Genomic DNA, 19934 nt, shown 5'->3' with positions numbered 1-19934 from the left:
GGGGGTTTCAGGGAGTGAAGGAGAGGGATTAGCCAGGCTTTTGACCTAAATATCCGTGGCGTGGAGACGGGACAATAGCCAAACTAGTCAGAACCCCCAGACGAACGCCACCACAACCAATTATCTATTGATTGGTGCTTTACTGCGCCTGTGTCTCCTCACAGCTCACTCGCTAACACACTCACTGACCACGTCACCTCCCATTAACCTCACACACTCTCTTGTACTGTACACACAAATACATATACAGCCTTAACACACATTTGCATCCAATCGAGCTCTTAATTAATATTGAGCCTTTGAGACAGTCAGTGTTTTTACTTTTATTTATTGCTTTAATTCTGACTTGAAATCTAGAACAGGGCTTTTCACACCAAATCCACTCAGAATGACTCTTAAGTCACGTCCTAACTCTCTAATTATGCAACTTCAGGAAAATCTGTGGAAGTCCTCTTTAATGTAAGTTTCTTCAGCAGTTGCACGTCCAGTTAAGTTGTAATAAATCATGTTTGAGTCAGTGGTTCTGCCTCATGCTCTTAGGGAGGTTTCTCAATGTGGTTCTTGGGGTAGAACCAAGATTCAAAAGGAGAACCTCCCTAAGAGCCTGGTGAAAAAACACCTCCCTCAGTCTTCATAGTGGTTCTTTCTCATGTTCTTAAGAAGGTGCTTCTTCACCATCCCTTAGAAAAGTTCTCATTTGTTCTATCACATTCTTCTAGGAAGGGTCTCCTTTTGAGTCTCACTTCTTCTCAGTGGTTATACCCCATGCTCGTTCTTCTGCCACTGCCACCTCCTGTGTGGTCCTTTAGTGCTCTACACTTGATTTTCTTGACTGGCGTCTTTGGGGCTCTAACGGAATGGACCTGAATAGAATATGATGTACAGTGAGTCCAAGAAGTATTTGATCCCTTGCTGATTTTCTTTGTTTGCCCACTAATAAAGACACTATCCTTCTGCACTTTTAATGGTAGATATATTCTAACATGGAGAGACAGAATATCAAGACAAAAATCCAGAATATAATTTTAAAGAATATATTTTAATTAATTTGTATTTCAATGAGGAAAATAAGTATTTGATCCCTCTTGCCAAACACACTCAATACTTAGTGGCAAAGCCTTTGTTTGCAAGCACAGCGGTGAGACGTTTGTTGTAGTTAACCACAAGTTTAGCACACACACCAGGGGGAATTTTGGCCCACTCTTCTTTGCAGATCCTCTCTAAATCATGAAGGTTGGTGGGCTGTCGCTTGGCAACTCTGACCTTCAGCTCCCTCCATAGATTTTCGATCGGATTGAGGTCTGGCGACTGGCTGGGCCACTCCATGACCTTAATGTGATTTTTCTTGAGCCAGTCCTTTGTTGCCTTTGCTGTATGTTTAGGGTCGTTATCATGTTGGAAGACCCAACCACGGCCCATTTTCAGGTCCCTGGCAGAGGGGAGGAGGTTGTCCCTCAGGATTGTGCGGTACATGGCTCCATCCATCTTCCCAGTGATGCGGTGAAGTAGCCCTGTACCCTTGGCAGAGAAACACCCCCAAAACATTATGCTTCCACCTCCATGCTTGACGGTGGGCACAGTGTTCTTGGGGTCATAGGCAGCATTTTTCTTCCTCCACACATGGCGGGTGGAGTTGAGGCCAAAAAGTTCAATTTTGGTCTCGTCTGACCACAAAACCTTCTCCCAATAACTTGGTTCATCTTTCAAATGATCATTGGCATACTTGAGGCGCGCCTCCACATGTGCTCTCTTCAGCAGGGGTACCTTTCGGGCACTGCAGGATGTGAATCCATTGTTGCGCAAAGTGTTGCCAATTGTTTCCTTGCAAACTGTGGTCCCAGCTGCCTTCAGGTCATTTGCTAACTCCTGCCGAGTGGTTGCAGGACGATTTCTGACTGTTCTCAGCATCATTGCCACCCCACGAGGCGAAATCTTCTTTGGAGCACCGGGCCGAGGTCTGTTGATTGTCATGTTATACTCTTTAAACTTTCTGATAATTGCACCAATAGTTGTTACTTTCACATCCAACACCTTACTAATCTTTTTGTAGCCCATTCCAGCTTTGTGAAGGTCAACAATTCTGACTCTGAGGTCCTGTGACAGCTCTTTGGTTTTACCCATGTTGGAGACTTGAAATCTGTGTGATCTGTCTGATTCTGTGGACAGGTGTTTTTCACACAAGTGATTAGTGAGAACAGGTAGCTTCAGGTCAGGTAACAAGTTGATTGGGAGTGTCTAACTGGTCTGTAAAAGCCAGAACTGCTAATGAATACTAAGGGATCAAATACTTATTTCACTCCATGAAATACAAATCAATTAATATATATTCCTTAGATTTATTTTCTGAATTTTCTTTTTAATATTCTGTCTCTCCATGTAAGAATACATCTACCATTAAAAGTATAGAATGATCATGTCTTTATTAGTGGGCCAACGAAGAAAATCAGCAAGGGATCAAATACTTCTTGGACTCACTGTACATGTATGTAATTAAGCTCACTTGCATGTTTAAATAAACACATGACTGGAGACAAACACACATGCGCACACACTCGCTCGCTCGCAGTTCTTGTACACATGGCATGGAAAAGCACACCTGCTTGCTCTTAAGATCTTCACATTCAGATGCAGAGTGTGTTCTATATGGAAGGTCATGTGCTTCTTTATTTGTGTACAGCATTGAAATTTTGTATTCAGAAAACACTTAAACTCAAACACACTGAACTGCTCACTGTGTCTCCCACAGCACTTGCATACGCTCCGGGATCAGGGACGCCCAGAGAGTTACAGAATGCGGTCCTGTGTTACAGTACTGTAATTGTCCTTGCACAGTTTGGTGCTGTAAATGTACTACTGCAGTCAGTTAAATGAGTAATCTAAATACATTTATTATTTTATTCATAGGAATATAAACATAGGACAAGAACAAGTAATGCATATAAAACCGGGTCATGAAATTAAACCAGCATGTTTTGGTGTCATAGTAACTGTACTTGGCTAGTGTAAGCATCACTTACAGGTCTTGAATACACCGATGCAACCAGTGAGTCTCAGAGCACTCCAGTCAGGCAGGTCGCTCAGGCCTACCCTAACAGACACCTAGAGACAAAAGACGTCATATGTAGCCATTATACCTTTTTAAAATAGCAGCTGCAGAATCATGCTGATGGTACACTGACTGTAATGGTAAGAATGGCACCTCTGTCATTGTCACTCAGTTTCAGTGTCTGTTCTGTGTATCTCAGCTTGTCAACAAATGCATGTGTACAGCAGTGACATGTTCATTACAGTAGAGTAAAAGTAGGGGGAGCCCAAGAGCAAAACAGGCTAATTCTCGCATAATGCTACTTTAATTCACAGGCAAAGCTACAGATTTTGTAGGTAATTAGAAGTTAGACTTTAAGATGTGTGTGTGCTTTCAACTTAATGGGAATTTCTTTTTTTATTATTATTAATAATAAAAAGGGTTTTAAAGGCTGCTAATGTTTAATTTTATCCCATACTTTTAAATATCCACAATTTTATGGAATTGAAGTAATAATGTAAAGGTTAGAGGGTATGTGTCGTATTTTACCCCACTGTAACATCACACACTGTTGGACTAATATCTAGGCGAAGTTTAAGGGTTTCAATGATTTAAACCACATGTAGGTTTCTAAGTGTGTAAGTTTCCAGTCTTCAGAAGTATTAATTGGCTGCTCTGTGCATTTAAATGTCTTTGGACACCCACTTTATCAGAGAGTGATTAGAGGGATGTTTTCCTTTATGAAGTTATTGATCAGTTTTTTTTTATTTATTTATTTTATTCTGATTTGTGTCTTTTTATTCTGACAGCGAATTAAAGCAGCTATCCTTAAAGCATTCAATAACCCCACTGAGAAGACGGCTGATGAGGAAACCAAGCGCCAAGTGAAAGGTAGCCAACCGCCACTTGTCACACACGCACAGACACTTTTTATATATGTGTGTATATACCTCATTTGGAGCAATATCGCCATCTAGTGGCCCTGAATTATACATCTTTATTGATGGGTTCTGAAGGTTGGGGTTTTAGATGGCTAGAACACAAGCTAGAAAACAGCTTTCCATTTTAGATTTACTGCATTTCTGTGATGGTCTGTGATGTGTTGTAGCCATCAAGCTAAAACATGATTTTATCTATTCAGAGAAGTGTTTGTTGTAATTGTTAGGAGATGAAAGCCTGGATAATATTTTGTCGCAGCCAAGCAGATCATTTCTTTTCAGCATTATAACATCAAAATGTCATATGTCATTCAGCATTAAAACATCAAAAATGGAGATTGGAGAAGGGAGAAGGTTTTTGCGCTCGCAAAAATGTATTCTCTACACTAAGGTTTGATTTCTCAGACAGGGATTCAGCCTGGTCATGGACCATATATATAGCCTTTTAATGGGATTTTTTTTTTTTTTAGAATTCTCAGCAGGCCTAAACGTTTTTGGGGAAATTTAAACTGCCTTAAATGCAACACCGCCGCAGCTCAATACGTTTGGAGGAGAACGCAAAGTGCTAAGTCTGTTACGTCAACTATATGACACCTGTGCTGAGTAGAGTGATGGGGAGGTGGGAGGGAAGGTCCATACCACCCAGACAGACCGGACATGGACATTTATACTTTCTGGGACTCCCAGTCACTGACTGATGGCTGTGGCATCACTAGGGATTGAACCTGAGGACTCATGATGACCAAGTCAATGGCTTGCGCCACTAGGAGCCACAAATTCTGACATGGACTTGGCGGTGAATCCGAGCGACCAAGTCAGGCTGTTTTTTCCACATTTTGGCCTCACACCCTGTGGCGTGTTCGTGTCTGCAGTAGATAAAGACCAGCTTTAAGAATAAAGTGTATCTAGAAACATGTAAATGTCTCTTAATTGTCTCAATACAATGATAAGTAAATTTTGTTTTTTGTTTATCATTTTAGTAATTTTATACACCATAGCATGTTGACACTGTCTTTGCTGCACACACTTTCTTTTATGGACTCACTGTTTGCTAGTGTTAGTGTATTTAACCTCCTGTATACTTGTGGGTGTCTGTGTTCCAACCCGCAGCATATGGCAAAGAGGGAGTAAAGATGAACTTTGTGGATCGGATCTTTGTTGGAGAGTTAACAAATACCATTATGTGTGAAGAATGTGAACATGTAAGTGTTCCTGTAAGTGTGTGTGTGTGGATGTGTGTTTACAGTTCCCTGGGTGCATTTACTTGTATGAGAACGATCGCAGTGAATTACGATGCTCTATAGGTGGCCTTGAACTGAATTGTTTGTGTGCGGCCTTTCAGATTTCTACAGTGAAGGAGGCCTTTATCGACATCTCTTTACCCATCATTGAGGAAAGGGTGAGCCACTGTGTTTTTATGTAGACCTATTTTACAGTTGCCTAGTTCATCTAACCAGTCCTTCACTAAAGTAAATCCACCTGATTTGCAGCTGCTGGTGCGAACTGAACAAGTCCAAGTGCCAAAGAGAAAATATATAGAGAAAGTAGAGATTTACAGGTGGAAATATTGGTGGATTCTTTTTGTTTTGTACAATTTTAGAGTGAAAAAGGAAGCACCATGCAAATGGTTTTTAGCTGTCATCTTATCCAAGGTCTCAGACCTTCCATAAGCTTGCTAGGGTTATGGTTGATGCAAATGTCAAAGCTTTCTAAATACTCTGGGGGATTCTCAGACTGGTGTACCTGGTAGAAGTTCGACTCTGGAGGACGCTGTACTATAATTTTGCAATTGAAACAGCAGAGTGGTGTGTAATGCATTCTGGGATATTTGGCTATGCCAAGTCCACACAAGCCACATCCTGATGCGTCCTCAACACGGAACAAGAACACATTCGGGTTTCACAAGTTCACAGGAACACAAGTACATACAGGAACGCAGATTGAAAATCTGCCTTCTTAAACTTTGACCCAGCATTCAGGAGACATGGGCTCCTCTATGCAGTTGCCTAGCACTCTGGAAATTAAAATAATTGATGGAAACATAGCAGGAGACCACTTTAAGAAGAAGTGACACTGTTTCAAGTAGCTGTTTCCACAGTTTGTAATGTAATAAGAAACAACAGTTAGGAGAAATGGTGGAGGGCAAGTTGAGGTCTGGAAGAGCAAGAAAGCTTTCAGAGAGAACGTCTCATAGGGTTGCTAGAAAGGCAAACATCAGAACCCGAGTTTGACTGCAAAATACCTTCAAGATTTAGCAGACTCTGCAGTGGTGGTGCATTGTTCACATATGTATTTTTCATCTGCAGATATCCAAACCTACTAACCCAGGCAGACTGGGCAGAACTTTGCGGGATCAGGATGCTCTGGGCTTCCATGGCGACGAACCACCAGCGCCTAATAGAAACAGCAGAAGGCTCAGTGGACAGGTAGGCAGATTTCCACACCAAACAAGAAGCAGGACTAGAGCTAATCAGAATCAGAATGTAATCCATAGACATACCACATAGTTGTCCGCGATAGCAAATGCATGCTGTACTTGTGTATTAAACATTTATTCCTCCTAGAACAGCTATTTTATGATTATCTGAATTTGCTGAAAGCTTTTTGTGTTTGTTGATAAAAAATACTTGAGCAAAATATGAGCCAAAATAAAGACACAACAAACAAAAATGTTGTATATCAATCTTTATTATTGCCATGTAATCACCCTGGCCTAATGTATTCTAAACATGTATGTACGTGTGCGTATGTGACTGTGTGGTCAGAAGCTGCAGGGACGCAGGTCCTCTACATGTCGTGATGAGAGGGAAGCAGAGTCCCCTCAGAAACACGAAGAAGATACTGGTTTGACTAGGCGAAGCTTCCCCAGTTGCCAGGCCGACACAGCAGGCAGTCAATCAGATGCGAGCGAGAAGGATTCGTCTCCTCAGGACAGCAGTAATGATGCAGACAGTGAAGCTTCTGAATCTGAGTGGTCACCAAGAGTGTCCACCGCGCCCAGTCAGAGCAGCACAACAAATAAAGCCTCTCCTTCTGCAAACCCTTCTTCACGTAGCCCCACCTCTTTCTCCACACAAAGCCCTGCCCCTTCCTCTACCCACAGTTCCATCCGTGGCCAGCAGGGTGGCGCTGTAGAGCAGCTGGTCAGCGCTGTGTCCAAACTGGGTCTAGTCCACACACCCCTCGATCCACTGCCCCTCAGCCACGGGCTGGAAACACCAAGTGAAAGAGAAAAGGAGCGTACGAGCCACCAGGGGGCGTTCCAGGCCCTGTCCCACAGCTACACACCCGCATCCAAAGAGTGCTCGGTTCAGTCCTGTCTGCATCAGTTCACCTCTGTTGAGCTGCTGATGGGAAACAACAAACTGCTGTGTGAAAATTGCACGGAGCGCCGGCACCGACAGCTAAGGAGGAGTGGAGGGGCAGGTACACACATATACACATGAACACATACACCTTCTGAATTATCACCCCTAGGATTCCACTGACCGTGGGGTTACCACTTATAGGCTTCCATAGGGCATAATATTACCTCCTATATACTTCCATAGGGCAGAGTTACTTCCTATCAGCCTCTGTAGGGCAGTGTCTCAGTTGTGTACCTCCCACAGGCTTCCCTATAGGATAGATATATATCCCATAGGCTTCAACAGGGCTTGCCTATAGGCTTATAGGGCATTCTTTTACCTCCTTGAGACTTACATTGGGCATAGAAGGGCCATACGCCCCTACCTGTCCAAGCCTTCTATATACCATATCTATCACGATATGTAAAGACTTTTTTTCACAAAATACAATATTTATCACAATACATGTAATCACAGCTATAAGATAAGATAAGATAATCCTTTATTAGTCCCGCAGTGGGGAAATTCTCAAAAAACATTGGTAGTGACAGATTCTTATAAACTACTGTTCAGATACTCTCCTGAACTGAATACAGTGATTTGTATTTTACATCTGCTGCACTTCATCTAATTAAACCAGTCTAATTACATTGTTTGTAATGAAACCTGCAGCTGATCAGTGTTTATTAAGCGCTAACAGTGTCTTAAATATGTCTAAAAAAAAGCCTATTGTTATCACAACAACACAGTTTGTCACAATACAATAAAATATCCTCATATTGCCCAGCTCTAATTCCATATAGAAGTTACCACTTATTAGTAGGTAGTATAGATTTATGGAATAGATTTCATGGGCTTCTATTGGTCATATTGTCACTTTGCATAGGCTTCTACTGAACTGAACCTGTACAAAAGGTGCCTCCCATTGTTTTTTTTTTAATCACATAGAATAGGCTACCACAAAGACCTGAAGTATATGGGACATTCTGAGGGTCTTCTCATGGTCACATGGAAGTCCTTTGGATTAAGGGTTATGTGTCACAAAAAAATAACACTTATTTGGAAAACTCTGTTTAAATGTGTTTTCTTATTCATGCTGTTTTAATATTTCCTTATCCTGGCCTTAAAACATGAATGAAGTAAGTAAGCCATAGTAATTCTGTAAATAAATGTATTTTACAGATAAGAAAGCAGAGAAGGTGTACACAAGCGCTCGTAAACAGATGCTGATCTCGGTGCTGCCCCCGGTGGTCACGTTGCACCTCAAACGCTTCCACCAGGTATGAACTCTCTTTTATTAATACAACAGAGAGCTTTAGTGCAGGGACATAATGGATACACTGATCACATGTATGTGGCCTGTTTAATTTTTTTTTGTGGTTCAATTAAATCACTAGCACCATTTCTGTGTAATTGCAGGCTGGGATGAATTTGAGGAAGGTGAACCGGCATGTGGATTTCCCCCTCATCCTGGACCTGGCGCCGTTTTGCTCAGCATCCTGCAAGGCAAGAAGGCATCAGCTTAATCCTAATGAACAGTATATATCAGTGTATTAGTGTAAGCATGGTCTCTGTCCACTGTTGTGTTAGTCTTGAGATCTGGACACCCCAGAATTACTCGCTGGAAAACATTATACTATAATATACACTCACTGTTTATAGCTGTATAATGTCTACAGTTATTATAGCTGTATAATATCCACAGTTATTAAAGTCAGTTGTCATAAAAAAAATGGTTGCAGTCGCACATTTAAATATTACTTGTATCAGAGGGAGATTTTCGATATATTGAGATATTTAAATGTTATTAAATTGATTAGTTTTTAAATGATCAATAATATACAAAATTATTATTATACCTGTGTATTTTGGTGTGTGTGTTTTTGGAACAGAACCTGGGCTCTGGGGAGAGGGTCCTCTACAGTCTGTACGGCATCGTGGAGCACAGTGGCTCCATGCGTGGTGGTCACTACACCGCCTACGTAAAGGTCCGAACACCACAGCGTAAATCAGAACAGCGCAGGAACCAGTCAGGTACAAAATACACTGGGTTGCAGTTACACCATCGACACCTGCTTTATACCGGCACTTCTTAGGTGGGCAGTAGGCCTCAGTTTAAGACTCGTTCTACTCTGTCCATCAATGAAATGTGACCACCAGAAGACCACCATTGAGCAGCATAGCAGTGACCCTGATGTAGTAATGTATGGTGGTTAAGAGTGGGTCCACCACCCAAAAATATCTATTAATCTGTGTTCAGAAACTGAGGTTCACAGAGAAGGGTTTGAGAACAGCTAGTCTACAGTTTCTGAGTAGCCAGTCTCGTTTTCCGCAATGCAGTTCAGACTCGCAACATATCAAACCTTTGAACGGTTTCAAATGTTCCATAAATAATGATTGATTGAGTTTTCCTTGTATTTGTATGACATCATACTTTGAGTTGTCTTGGTTTGATATAGAATTTAAGGCTGTAAGGATTTGTTCACTTCCACCAGCAGCTCACCTGATTTACTGTAACAAAGGACTGATTAGATAAACTAGACATTGGATGGGAACTGTGAATACCGGCCTTCCTCCAGGAGAACACCAGGAATGGTTAAGCTACTGTATTCACACACTCGCGACCAAAACAGTTGCTTTTATTTTTGCTTATTTGTATTTATTCTAATGTAAAAACTGTATATGAACATATCCGTACTGCTCAGATCAACACCTTTTAAATATCCTCTTCTCAGGTGGTCTACAGCTTTTGCACAGCGCAGTACATATACACAAAGTATGGCCTTGCAGCGTTGCCTCTTTGTGGAGCGCTGATTGAGCTGGGCAGTGGTGGCTCAGTGGTTAGAACACTGGACTATTGATCACAGGGATGTGGGTTCATTACCCAGGTCTGCTAATCTGCCACTGCTGGGACCTTGAACAAGGCACTTAACCCACATGGCTGACCCTGTGCTCTGACCCCGGCTTTCTAAGCCGGAATACGCAAAGTGAAGAATTTCTTGTATAAATATAATGACAATAAAGCTTTAGTGGTTCTGGAGGCTGCAAAGTAAGTGTACGGAGTGTGGTTTTGCTTTATAACAGCAGCCTTGAGCGTGTTGTCAGTGCTTTAGGGGTTAAACTTGGCTTGTTTGCTGCAGAGCTGCGAGTGTATTCTTCTCTCGAGAAGAATTGTTTGTGCTGGTAACGAAGTGCAAACCCCAAGGCTGTGTTGTTTTGGCCGTCAGAAGAGCAGGGAGTCCAGGCAAAACACTCTTAGACACTCTTAACAGCACAAAGCCTGCCTTTACCTTTTATAGCGAGTCTACCTCTGACCTCCTACTCGCTGGTCACAACCTCTCATTGAGGTCAAGGCAACTAAAGGCAGCTCTGCTTTAAAGGATTTTACACATTTACCCCTCTTACTCTAATTGTAGTCGATCATTTAAGGCGTGTTTGGTGCCTTAGGTGTTTTATACTGGAGCTACAAGGCTAATTCCACTGTAACAAGTCATGAAAGCTTATGTACATTATTAACATGGCTCTTACTGCAGGCCTAAATCATACACTATCCTTTACACCATGTGGATGTGTTTAGTAATCTCTTATATACTTGATTATGTGGTTTCTGACACTGTATGACCCTTATCTGTTATCTGTGAACATGGACTAAAGTACAAATCAAATTCAGGCTTCAAATTGGCTACTGTTTTCAGCTACAAGATATATTTTCTTAAATATGATAAATGTTTAATGGTGACTGTAATTTGAAGGTGGGGAGAAAAATATAAAATCAGCATACAATCTGTACAATACTGATCAGTTCTGCTTCTGGTTTCTTTAAATGCAGCAGGAAAATCACTTTTACATTTTTGATGAGTATAAATTAAATGACCGTTTTATGGTACAGTGAATACATGTTTCTTTGGGTTTTGAACATGCTGTTTCTGCTAATGCCAGTTTAAAATGAAAAACGTAGTGTCTGCTAACTGTATATGAACATATCCGTGCTGCTCAGATCAACACCTTTAAATATCCTCTTCTCAGGTGGTCTACAACTTTTGCACAGCGCTGTACATATACACAAAGTATGGCCTTGCAGCGTTGCCTCTTTGTGGAGCGCTGATTGAGCTGGGCAGTGGTGGCTCAGTGGTTAGAACACTGGACTATTGATCACAGGGATGTGGGTTCATAACCCAGGTCTGCTAATCTGCCACTGTTGGGCCCTTGAACAAGGCGCTTAACCCGCATGGCTGATCCTGTGCTCTGACCCCGGCTTTCTAAGCCGGAATACGCAAAGTGAAGAATTTCTTGTATAAATATAATGACAATAAAGCTTTAGTGGTTCTGGAGGCTGCAAAGTAAGTGTACGGAGTGTGGTTTTGCTTTATAACAGCAGCCTTGGGCGAGCTTACAAGTTCAGTGTTGAAGGAACACTGGCTACACTACCAAGACGTGGCAGTGTTCCTTCAACAGCACTTGGATGGCAGCAGCTCCATCAGATAATCTCCCGGGTGAGACGCGTGTTTTAGTATGTTTAATGCCCTGCTGAGCCAGCAAGAGCAAAAAAAAAAAAAAAAAAAAAAAAATCCTCCAGACTGGGCAGTGAGTAGCCGATGATATTCTGTGCTGTATTCTGAAGAGCTCTATCTGTCGCTGAGCAGCTACTGCACCCTGTAGAGATGCAGTAGGTCAGCACACCCTCGATAGTATGACACCAGCAGATTTTCCGGGAGATGTTTTTCCTGAGAATTCTCATTAAGTTGAGTCTACTGTGCCGCCTTTACTACTGCCATGGTGTTGGTGGTCCAGGAGAGATCTTCAGAGATGTGTGTTCCCAGGAATCTGAAAAAAAAGGCACTCCCTTCACTAAGTCTCCGGTGATGAATAGTGGTGCAGGGTCTGTACACTTTTTCCTGCAATCAATGATTACTACCTTTTGTTTTTGAGGCATGCAGTGTGAGATTGTTTCCTGAACACCACTCAGACAGTCCTTGAACTTCATCCCAGTATAAGGGTTTATCTCCTTTGAAGATAAGTCCAATTACAGTTGTTATCTGCAAATTTGATGATGACGTTGCTGGAGTAGGTGGGGTTACAATTGTGAGTGTACAGAGTATAGAGCAGTGGGCTCAGCACGCCCCAGTGTGAAGTGTAATAGTGGAAGAATAAAGGAGTATTAATCTTACAGACTGGGTGAGGTTGATCAGAAGGTCCTTGATCCAGAGACAGATGAGTTGAGAAAGTCCTAAATCAGAGAGTTTGTTCACTAGTCTGCCTGAAATGGTTGTGTTAAAGGCAGAACTAAAGTCTATGTAATGCATCCTTACATAGCTCCCCTGTACACCTCTGCTGACACAAGAAAAGTCACCGGCTCTGATCTGCTCAAGCCACAGAAGTTTTAGGGTTCTGTTCTGTGGTGCGATTAAACACAACTGGAACTTTTCAGGCCTATAGATTAGCAGTATGTCTCGAGGAGAAAGAATGAAGCACATGCTAAAAAGAACACTCTGCCTACAGGAAAGCAGGGCAGTAGCTCAGTGATGTTCTGGAGATGCTCGGCTTTGCTTCCTCGGGAAACCTGCAGTGTTTGTAGAGCAAGATGGATTCAATCAAGTATCAGGAAATTCTAGGAGAAAATGTCAGGCCTTCTGTGAGGAAGCTGAAGCGTGGGCATCATTGAAATCTTTCAACAGGACAATGATCCCAAGCACACCTCAAAGCCCACCAAGGCTTAGTTTCAGAAGAAGTCCTGGAAGATTCTGGAGTATCCGTCACAAGAAGACGATTGCTGCACCCAAACCCAAGAATATAGTGAACTGGAGGCCACTGCCTATGAGCAATTGGCTAGGATTCCCCAAGACTGCTGCTGCCATATATAGTTAAATCGAATCCTGGACATGCTGCTAACCTTCAGCAGCCGGCCTCCAAGAGAGCACAACTGGCCTTGCTCTCTCCAAGAGGGGAGGATGGCACTTTCTTCCCACATCACTCCAGTGCATGGCCAGTGCATCAGAGCCAGGTACATGGTACTTTTTGGGTAGTGTTGGTTGCCCAGTGATGCTGCATTGGCAGCAGTGCAGAAAAAATTAAATCTGGCGCTGGCTGGCTGCACACGTGTCTGAGGGGCCGTGTCTGTCTTCACCCTCCTAGTGTCTGGAGTATTGCATGTGATGGAGGGAGAATATGTATTTGTTGGAGATTCTCTGATCTGAATTTAGGAGAAAATAATAGAATAAGAGAAAAACAGAAATGAGTAGTTTTTCCTTCCCTTTTTTAATTTTTTCATTTTTTTTATTTTTACTTTACTACTGAATATGGTTAAAAAGCTGACTTTCCGACCTCTTAACTTCTGAATCTACGACTCGCTGCAGGTTGTGCATATAATCTCTGTATGACAGAGGCATAAGTAGAACACACCTAAACAAGAAGCAAAGGATCAAAAACTGAATCTGGCCTAATTTAATAAATACCTGATTCATTAAGATGTGCCTGGATTGGATGTGATTTATTGGATCCTTAGGACATCCCTATAATGGCAAATGGATACGGTCACTAACTAGGGGTGTAAGGTGCATGTATTCGTACTAAACTGCCACAGTATGGGGTTCATGGTTCGGTACACGCAATCACAACGAGCATGCATGGCATATGCTATTGTGGTAAATACAGTAATTTCACAAGCACACGTACCACCCAGAAGCTGTAAACTTTTGGATTTGCATTGTGTAACTAGTGTTTTAGGAGTATTACTATGGTAACTGTAGTATTGCATATAGTCATCATTAGCTACACTGGCTAAAAATGAAAAATTTCTACTCTTCCGCTTTTCTTCTACTGACACTGATGTGGTCTGGTTTGTAAATGGTCCACAGTTTCTCCACAGGAGAAGGCTAGAACATTTTGAACCTTAAATTTCACCATGCGTTGCTCAGAGTTACGTCAGTAAAAGCTACTTGTTTGTATTTGTGTTCCAGGTTCCAGAGAGGCTGGTTTTGCCTCTTCAGGCCAGTGGGTGTATGTGAGTGACACCAGTGTTCAGACTGTGCCGGAGTCCCGCGTCATGAACTCACAGGCCTACCTGCTATTCTACGAGGAGCTCCTCTAGGCGGTGCTGTTTCATAAGTGTTCATCCCATTCAGGTGGAAGCTCGTCTGTATGCTAGCCTCGCAGCTTCTGCCTTCTTAAACTCAGACCTTCACAGCGCACTGGACTGCAGATGTTGTTCTGAATAGAAAATGATCTTCTAAATCTAGAATTATTTATATTTTACAGCGCTTATTTGGTTGTGTAGAAAATCATGCGCTTTTGTCTGTTCAAAAATAGATAATGCGCCTTTATCCTTTTGTTTTGGTTTGATGAAGAGAATGCCAAAGACTTTACAGGACAATGAAGACTGCGGAGCAAGACGTGCCAATAGATCCGTGTTCTGGCCTTTGCTTTTACATGAGGGAACCTCAACACAGTGTGTGTGTGTGTGTGTGTGTGTGTGATGATTGTTTTTTTTTTTGTTTGTTTTTTCTTTTTATTGTTTTTGTCCAATATGCTGAATACCAGGCACACACACACACACACACACACACACACACACACACACACACAAATACACATACCCACACTTGCAGTGTAAACATGTTATTCTTTGCTTAATAAGGGACAATACTACACTCACAGGGTTGCCTAGCTACCAAACAATAAATGGTACATTTTTTAATATATATTTTAGAGCTTATTTGTTTTGCATTGCTTCATTAGCCTGATGATTCATACACTATATGTTCAAATGTTTGTGGACACTTTCTAATTAATAGCATTCAGCTATTTTAAGTTGCGCACACATTGCTGATGCCGAAATGCGCATACACACAGCTTGTCTAGTCCCTGTAGAGAAAAAGAAGATTTGTCTGGAGCATAACCCTTATTGACACCATGTCTAATGCCAGGCGTAGGCAAGATGTATATAGAACCCCCCCAGCTTTGAGCTGTGAAGCAGTGCCACAGAGTTCTCTGGAATGATTGTGCTCCATCCAATTCTTTTGGGATGTTAGATAATCACTACCCTACCTCGTCCCTAATCCTAACACCTTGAACTCACGACTGCTCCTGCAATCAGATCCTCACAGCAGATTTGATTAGGCATATGAGGACATATTAGGCAGCAAGCAAACGGTCACTTCTCGAAGTTGACTGGTTGTACACTGGGAAAATGAAAGACTCTAAACCACCATTTCTGATGGATAGATTTCTGAATCAGAACATCTCCAAAACACCAGGCAAGTCTTGTGGGGTATTCATGGCATGCAGGGTCATAGGTGCCCAGGATGAATTAATACCCAACCTTGCAACTTACAGGACTTGCTGTCTGTTTGTCTTGGTAACAGATACCACAGAATACCTTCAGAGGTCTTGTGGAGTCTATGCCCTGACTGCTCTGAGGATTTTGGAAGCACGAGGGGGCAGATGATTTTAATGGCATCTGTGAACAGTGAATAATATTTCAATCAGAATTGTCCCTAGTGTTAAGGGCAGTGCTAGTGACAGAGGAAATTGAGTAGAATAATGGGGGGGAATTAGAAATAAAAAAAAAAAATCTGGATCAGATCCAGAATTCACTTGAGGAAAAAAAAAAACTAAAGTTCTACAACAACTCTTAATCCCTGTTGCTTGTCGGTGCAGTTGCAGCCAGGGTTGGTTTTGCAGGGCTAGTGAATGTCACTGATTGCCTGAATATTTAAAAAAAAAAGTGTGCTTGTATGTACATTGTGTGGAATGCATAAGGTTGAGTGATATGTAGTATATCCTGTGGAAACCACCTCAGGTCGCAGGTCCTCAAGCTTTTTCTGCTTGGACACACACACACATACACATATATAATTTATCAGCTGGTTAGCAAGGAATGAAATATACTCCTCTCATTCAACTGATTTGTTGAATGTTCTGATTGGTGCAACTTATGTTCATTTTAAAGAGCGTGTTGCACCCTGCTGCTGTGTTGTCTCTTTTTCTTTCCCCTCCCTCTCTGTTTCTTTACAGTGCTGCACATTGCTCTACGTGCACGCTGGCTTCTTATTAATCAAATGTTTTTTGATGCTGCCGTATAAGACAATATAAGACGTTACCACAAATGTTTGTGGACATGCCTACTAATTAATGTGTTCAGCTACTTTAAGGTGCACCCATTGTTGACAGATGTGCAAACTTGCATACACATGCAGAGCCTGTCTAGGTATTGCCAGTAGAATAGGACTTTAGGACTCTGGAGCAGCACAATGCCTAATACCATTGGATAGGCAGTGATCTGTGGAGCTGTCTTTTGTGCTCCATCCAGTAGTTTTAGGACGACTTGAGGATGAGATTGTGTGGTAATCATCCAATATCTTGACCTCACTAACTCTTGTTGCAGAATGCAATCAAAACCACTGCAATGCTTCTCCAGACAGTAGACACACCCCCCAAAAATAAAATACACTGGGTTTCAGTGGAAAAAGGTGTTCATATAGTGTATTAATAAATGTAAAGGTTCAAGTACTACAAAATCACACAGTTTACTCTTAAAACAATTATTCACAATAGAATAAATTGGCAAAAGCCTTTATTTTTATTGCATTGTCCATTTTTATTATTACTAGGATTTACTGTTAAAAGTATGTCAGCACTAAGAAAGTCATATCACTGAAAATTGAGCATATTTTTCTGTATAAAAACCTACAATGAAAGAGTCTGTTGTTTTGGACCCCCTAGTGACCTACAAGCTGTTATTAGGTGCCAGGTGACCGGTATGAGCTTCAATAGTTGGGATTCTTCTGAAGGTCCTCTCGTCTTCATGAAACGTCATCAGAGAGGGGGGGGGGGGGGGGCTCTGGCTGGAGTGTCCCTTTAACGCCTGGGTTTGCGTCTGAAATCAGGGTCGATCTGTGGAGAACAGTCAGAGACAGAGCAGCAGCCGAGCACGAATCTGAGGGAGATAAAAAGGTTGAGGCACATCAGCGAGGCTAAATGTGATCTGACCAATTGGTCTGTCTTCCCTGGAGGCGAGTGGGAGGAAACAACCCCCTATACACACACACACACACACACACATACACTAAGACCAGGCTGTTAAAAGGCTGAACTGTGGCTGCAGACATGTAATGCGTGTCTGGTAGATGCTTTTAGACCGTGCTGCTTTGCTACACATTCAGCAGGTTGTGTGTGAAGGCACCAAAGCGCCACCCCTCCCGTCATCTTCCCGTCATCTTCCCGTCACCCTGTCATCATTAACTCACATTAAATCATCTCCCAGCTGCAAAACAGAGACACGGCGCTTCACGAAAAGATCACGCGCTGCCGTTGGTGTCCTGACACCCTGCCCAAAACCATCGCCTGCTCAAGTTGGTGTCCTGACACTCCACTGTCCCAACAGTGTGGTCTGGGGGGTGTCAGTGCCAGGCTGCTGGATGCTTTGGGACAGTGGCCTTTTTCCTTTCTGGCTGTGCTGGGATGTGCAGTGACAGACAGACACCGCAAAAGCAAAGCAAAACAAAAGGCGACTTCAACTGGCAGCCGCGTGCAGTGCGGCCTGTTAAAGGGGCCGTATCATAATTCCTGCGGTTTAACATTAAACACACACAAACACCGTCCAGACCACCAGCTACAAAAACAGCCAAAGCTGAATGTACTGTTACAGCCCACAGCAGTTTAGTCCTGCTGAAAGAAGTGTTTCAGCCTGGACAGCCATTTAAATGAGGAGCAATACAGGGCAGCCAATCAGAACAGAGCTCGTTTACATTTATCAGTCTTAAGTAGAATCAGCAGTGAAGTCAAACAATCAGCGCCTACTGTCAGTAATGGCAGCCATTCAGCTCCCAGTAACAGTAAAGCCAATCAATCAGCAGTCGGTAACATTAATGCCAGCCAATCAGCACTCAGTAGCAAAAATGCCAGCCAGTCAGCACTCAGTAATAGTCAAGCCACCTAATCAGAACTGAGTAGCAGGAATACCAACTATTCAGCACTCACTAACAGTAATGCCAACCAATCAGTACTCACTAACAGTAATGCCAACTAATCAGCACTCAATAACAGTGATGCCAACCAATCAGCACTCACTAACAGTAATGCCAACCAATCAGCACTCACTAACAGTGATGCCAACCAATCAGCACTCACTAACAGTATAGCCAACCAATCAGCACTCACTAACAGAAATGCCAACCAATCAGCACTCACTAACAGTAATGCCAACCAATCAGTACTCACTAACAGAAATGCCAACCAATCAGCACTCACTAACAGTATAGCCAACCAATCAGCACTCACTAACAGTAGTGCCAACCAATCAGTACTCACTAACAGAAATGCCAACCAATCAGCACTCACTAACAGTATAGCCAACCAATCAGCACTCACTAACAGTAATGCCAACCAATCAGTACTCACTAACAGTAATGCCAATTATTCAGTACTCACTAACAGTAATGCCAACCAATCAGCACTCACTAACAGTAATGCCAACTAATCAGTACTCACTAACAGTAATGCCAGCCAATCAGCACTCACTAACAGTAATGCCAGCCAATCAGCACTCACTAACAGTAATGCCAACCAATCAGCACTCACTAACAGTAATGCCAATTATTCAGTACTCACTAACAGTAATGCCAACCAATCAGCACTCACTAACAGTAATGCCAACCAATCAGCACTCACTAACAGTATAGCCAACCAATCAGCACTCACTAACAGAAATGCCAACCAATCAGCACTCACTAACAGAAATGCCAACCAATCAGCACTCACTAACAGTATAGCCAACCAATCAGCACTCACTAACAGTAGTGCCAACCAATCAGTACTCACTAACAGAAATGCCAACCAATCAGCACTCACTAACAGAAATGCCAACCAATCAGCACTCACTAACAGTATAGCCAACCAATCAGCACTCACTAACAGTAGTGCCAACCAATCAGTACTCACTAACAGAAATGCCAACCAATCAGCACTCACTAACAGAAATGCCAACCAATCAGCACTCACTAACAGTAATGCCAACCAATCAGTACTCACTAACAGAAATGCCAACCAATCAGCACTCACTAACAGTATAGCCAACCAATCAGCACTCACTAACAGTAATGCCAACCAATCAGTACTCACTAACAGAAATGCCAACCAATCAGCACTCACTAACAGTATAGCCAACCAATCAGCACTCACTAACAGTAATGCCAACTAATCAGCACTCACTAACAGTAATGCCAACCAATCAGCACTCACTAACAGCAATGCCAACTAATCAGTACTCACTAACAGTAATGCCAGCCAATCAGCACTCACTAACAGTAATGCCAGCCAATCAGCACTCACTAACAGTATAGCCAACCAATCAGCACTTACTAATAGAAATGCCAACCAATCAGCACTCACTAACAGTAATGCCAACTAATCAGCACTCACTGACAGTAACACCAGCCAATTGGATGCAATGTTTCTCAGGCATGTTTGCTGAGGAATAGGCAATATAAATCCAAACGGGCCAAAATTAGGTCTATCATTAGGTCTATCATTAGGTCTATCTGGCAGGTTTAACACTGTAATTTATGCTGTAATATTTCACATATATATTTGTGGTGTGAATGGATTAATGAATAAGAATGAATTAAA

General features: G+C 42.3%; 1 protein-coding gene across 2 annotated transcripts in view; it reads left to right on the top strand.

The window, feature by feature from the left end:
• usp45 (ubiquitin specific peptidase 45) overlaps positions 1 to 16273 on the top strand; it is a 52526-nt gene extending 36253 nt beyond the window's left edge. Inside the window, exons 10-18 of one of the 2 annotated variants that reach the window (XM_072668551.1) lie at positions 3835 to 3916; positions 5074 to 5165; positions 5306 to 5362; positions 6270 to 6389; positions 6732 to 7389; positions 8493 to 8590; positions 8730 to 8816; positions 9203 to 9344; positions 14267 to 16273. In XM_072668551.1, the coding sequence (XP_072524652.1) occupies positions 3835 to 3916; positions 5074 to 5165; positions 5306 to 5362; positions 6270 to 6389; positions 6732 to 7389; positions 8493 to 8590; positions 8730 to 8816; positions 9203 to 9344; positions 14267 to 14397 (1467 nt within the window). In that variant the 3' untranslated portion in view covers positions 14398 to 16273. Of the gene's footprint in view, positions 1 to 3834; positions 3917 to 5073; positions 5166 to 5305; positions 5363 to 6269; positions 6390 to 6728; positions 7390 to 8492; positions 8591 to 8729; positions 8817 to 9202; positions 9345 to 14266 lie in introns of both variants that reach the window. The other variant, XM_072668550.1, reaches the window with a different exon arrangement.
• The last annotated feature ends 3661 nt before the right edge of the window (positions 16274 to 19934 follow it).

This window comes from Salminus brasiliensis, chromosome 23 (genome assembly GCF_030463535.1).
Source record: "Salminus brasiliensis chromosome 23, fSalBra1.hap2, whole genome shotgun sequence".
NCBI classification, from domain to species: Eukaryota; Metazoa; Chordata; class Actinopteri; order Characiformes; family Bryconidae; genus Salminus; species Salminus brasiliensis.
The sequence above is the reverse complement of the archived record's forward strand: the minus strand, read 5'-3'. Positions and strand labels throughout refer to the sequence as shown.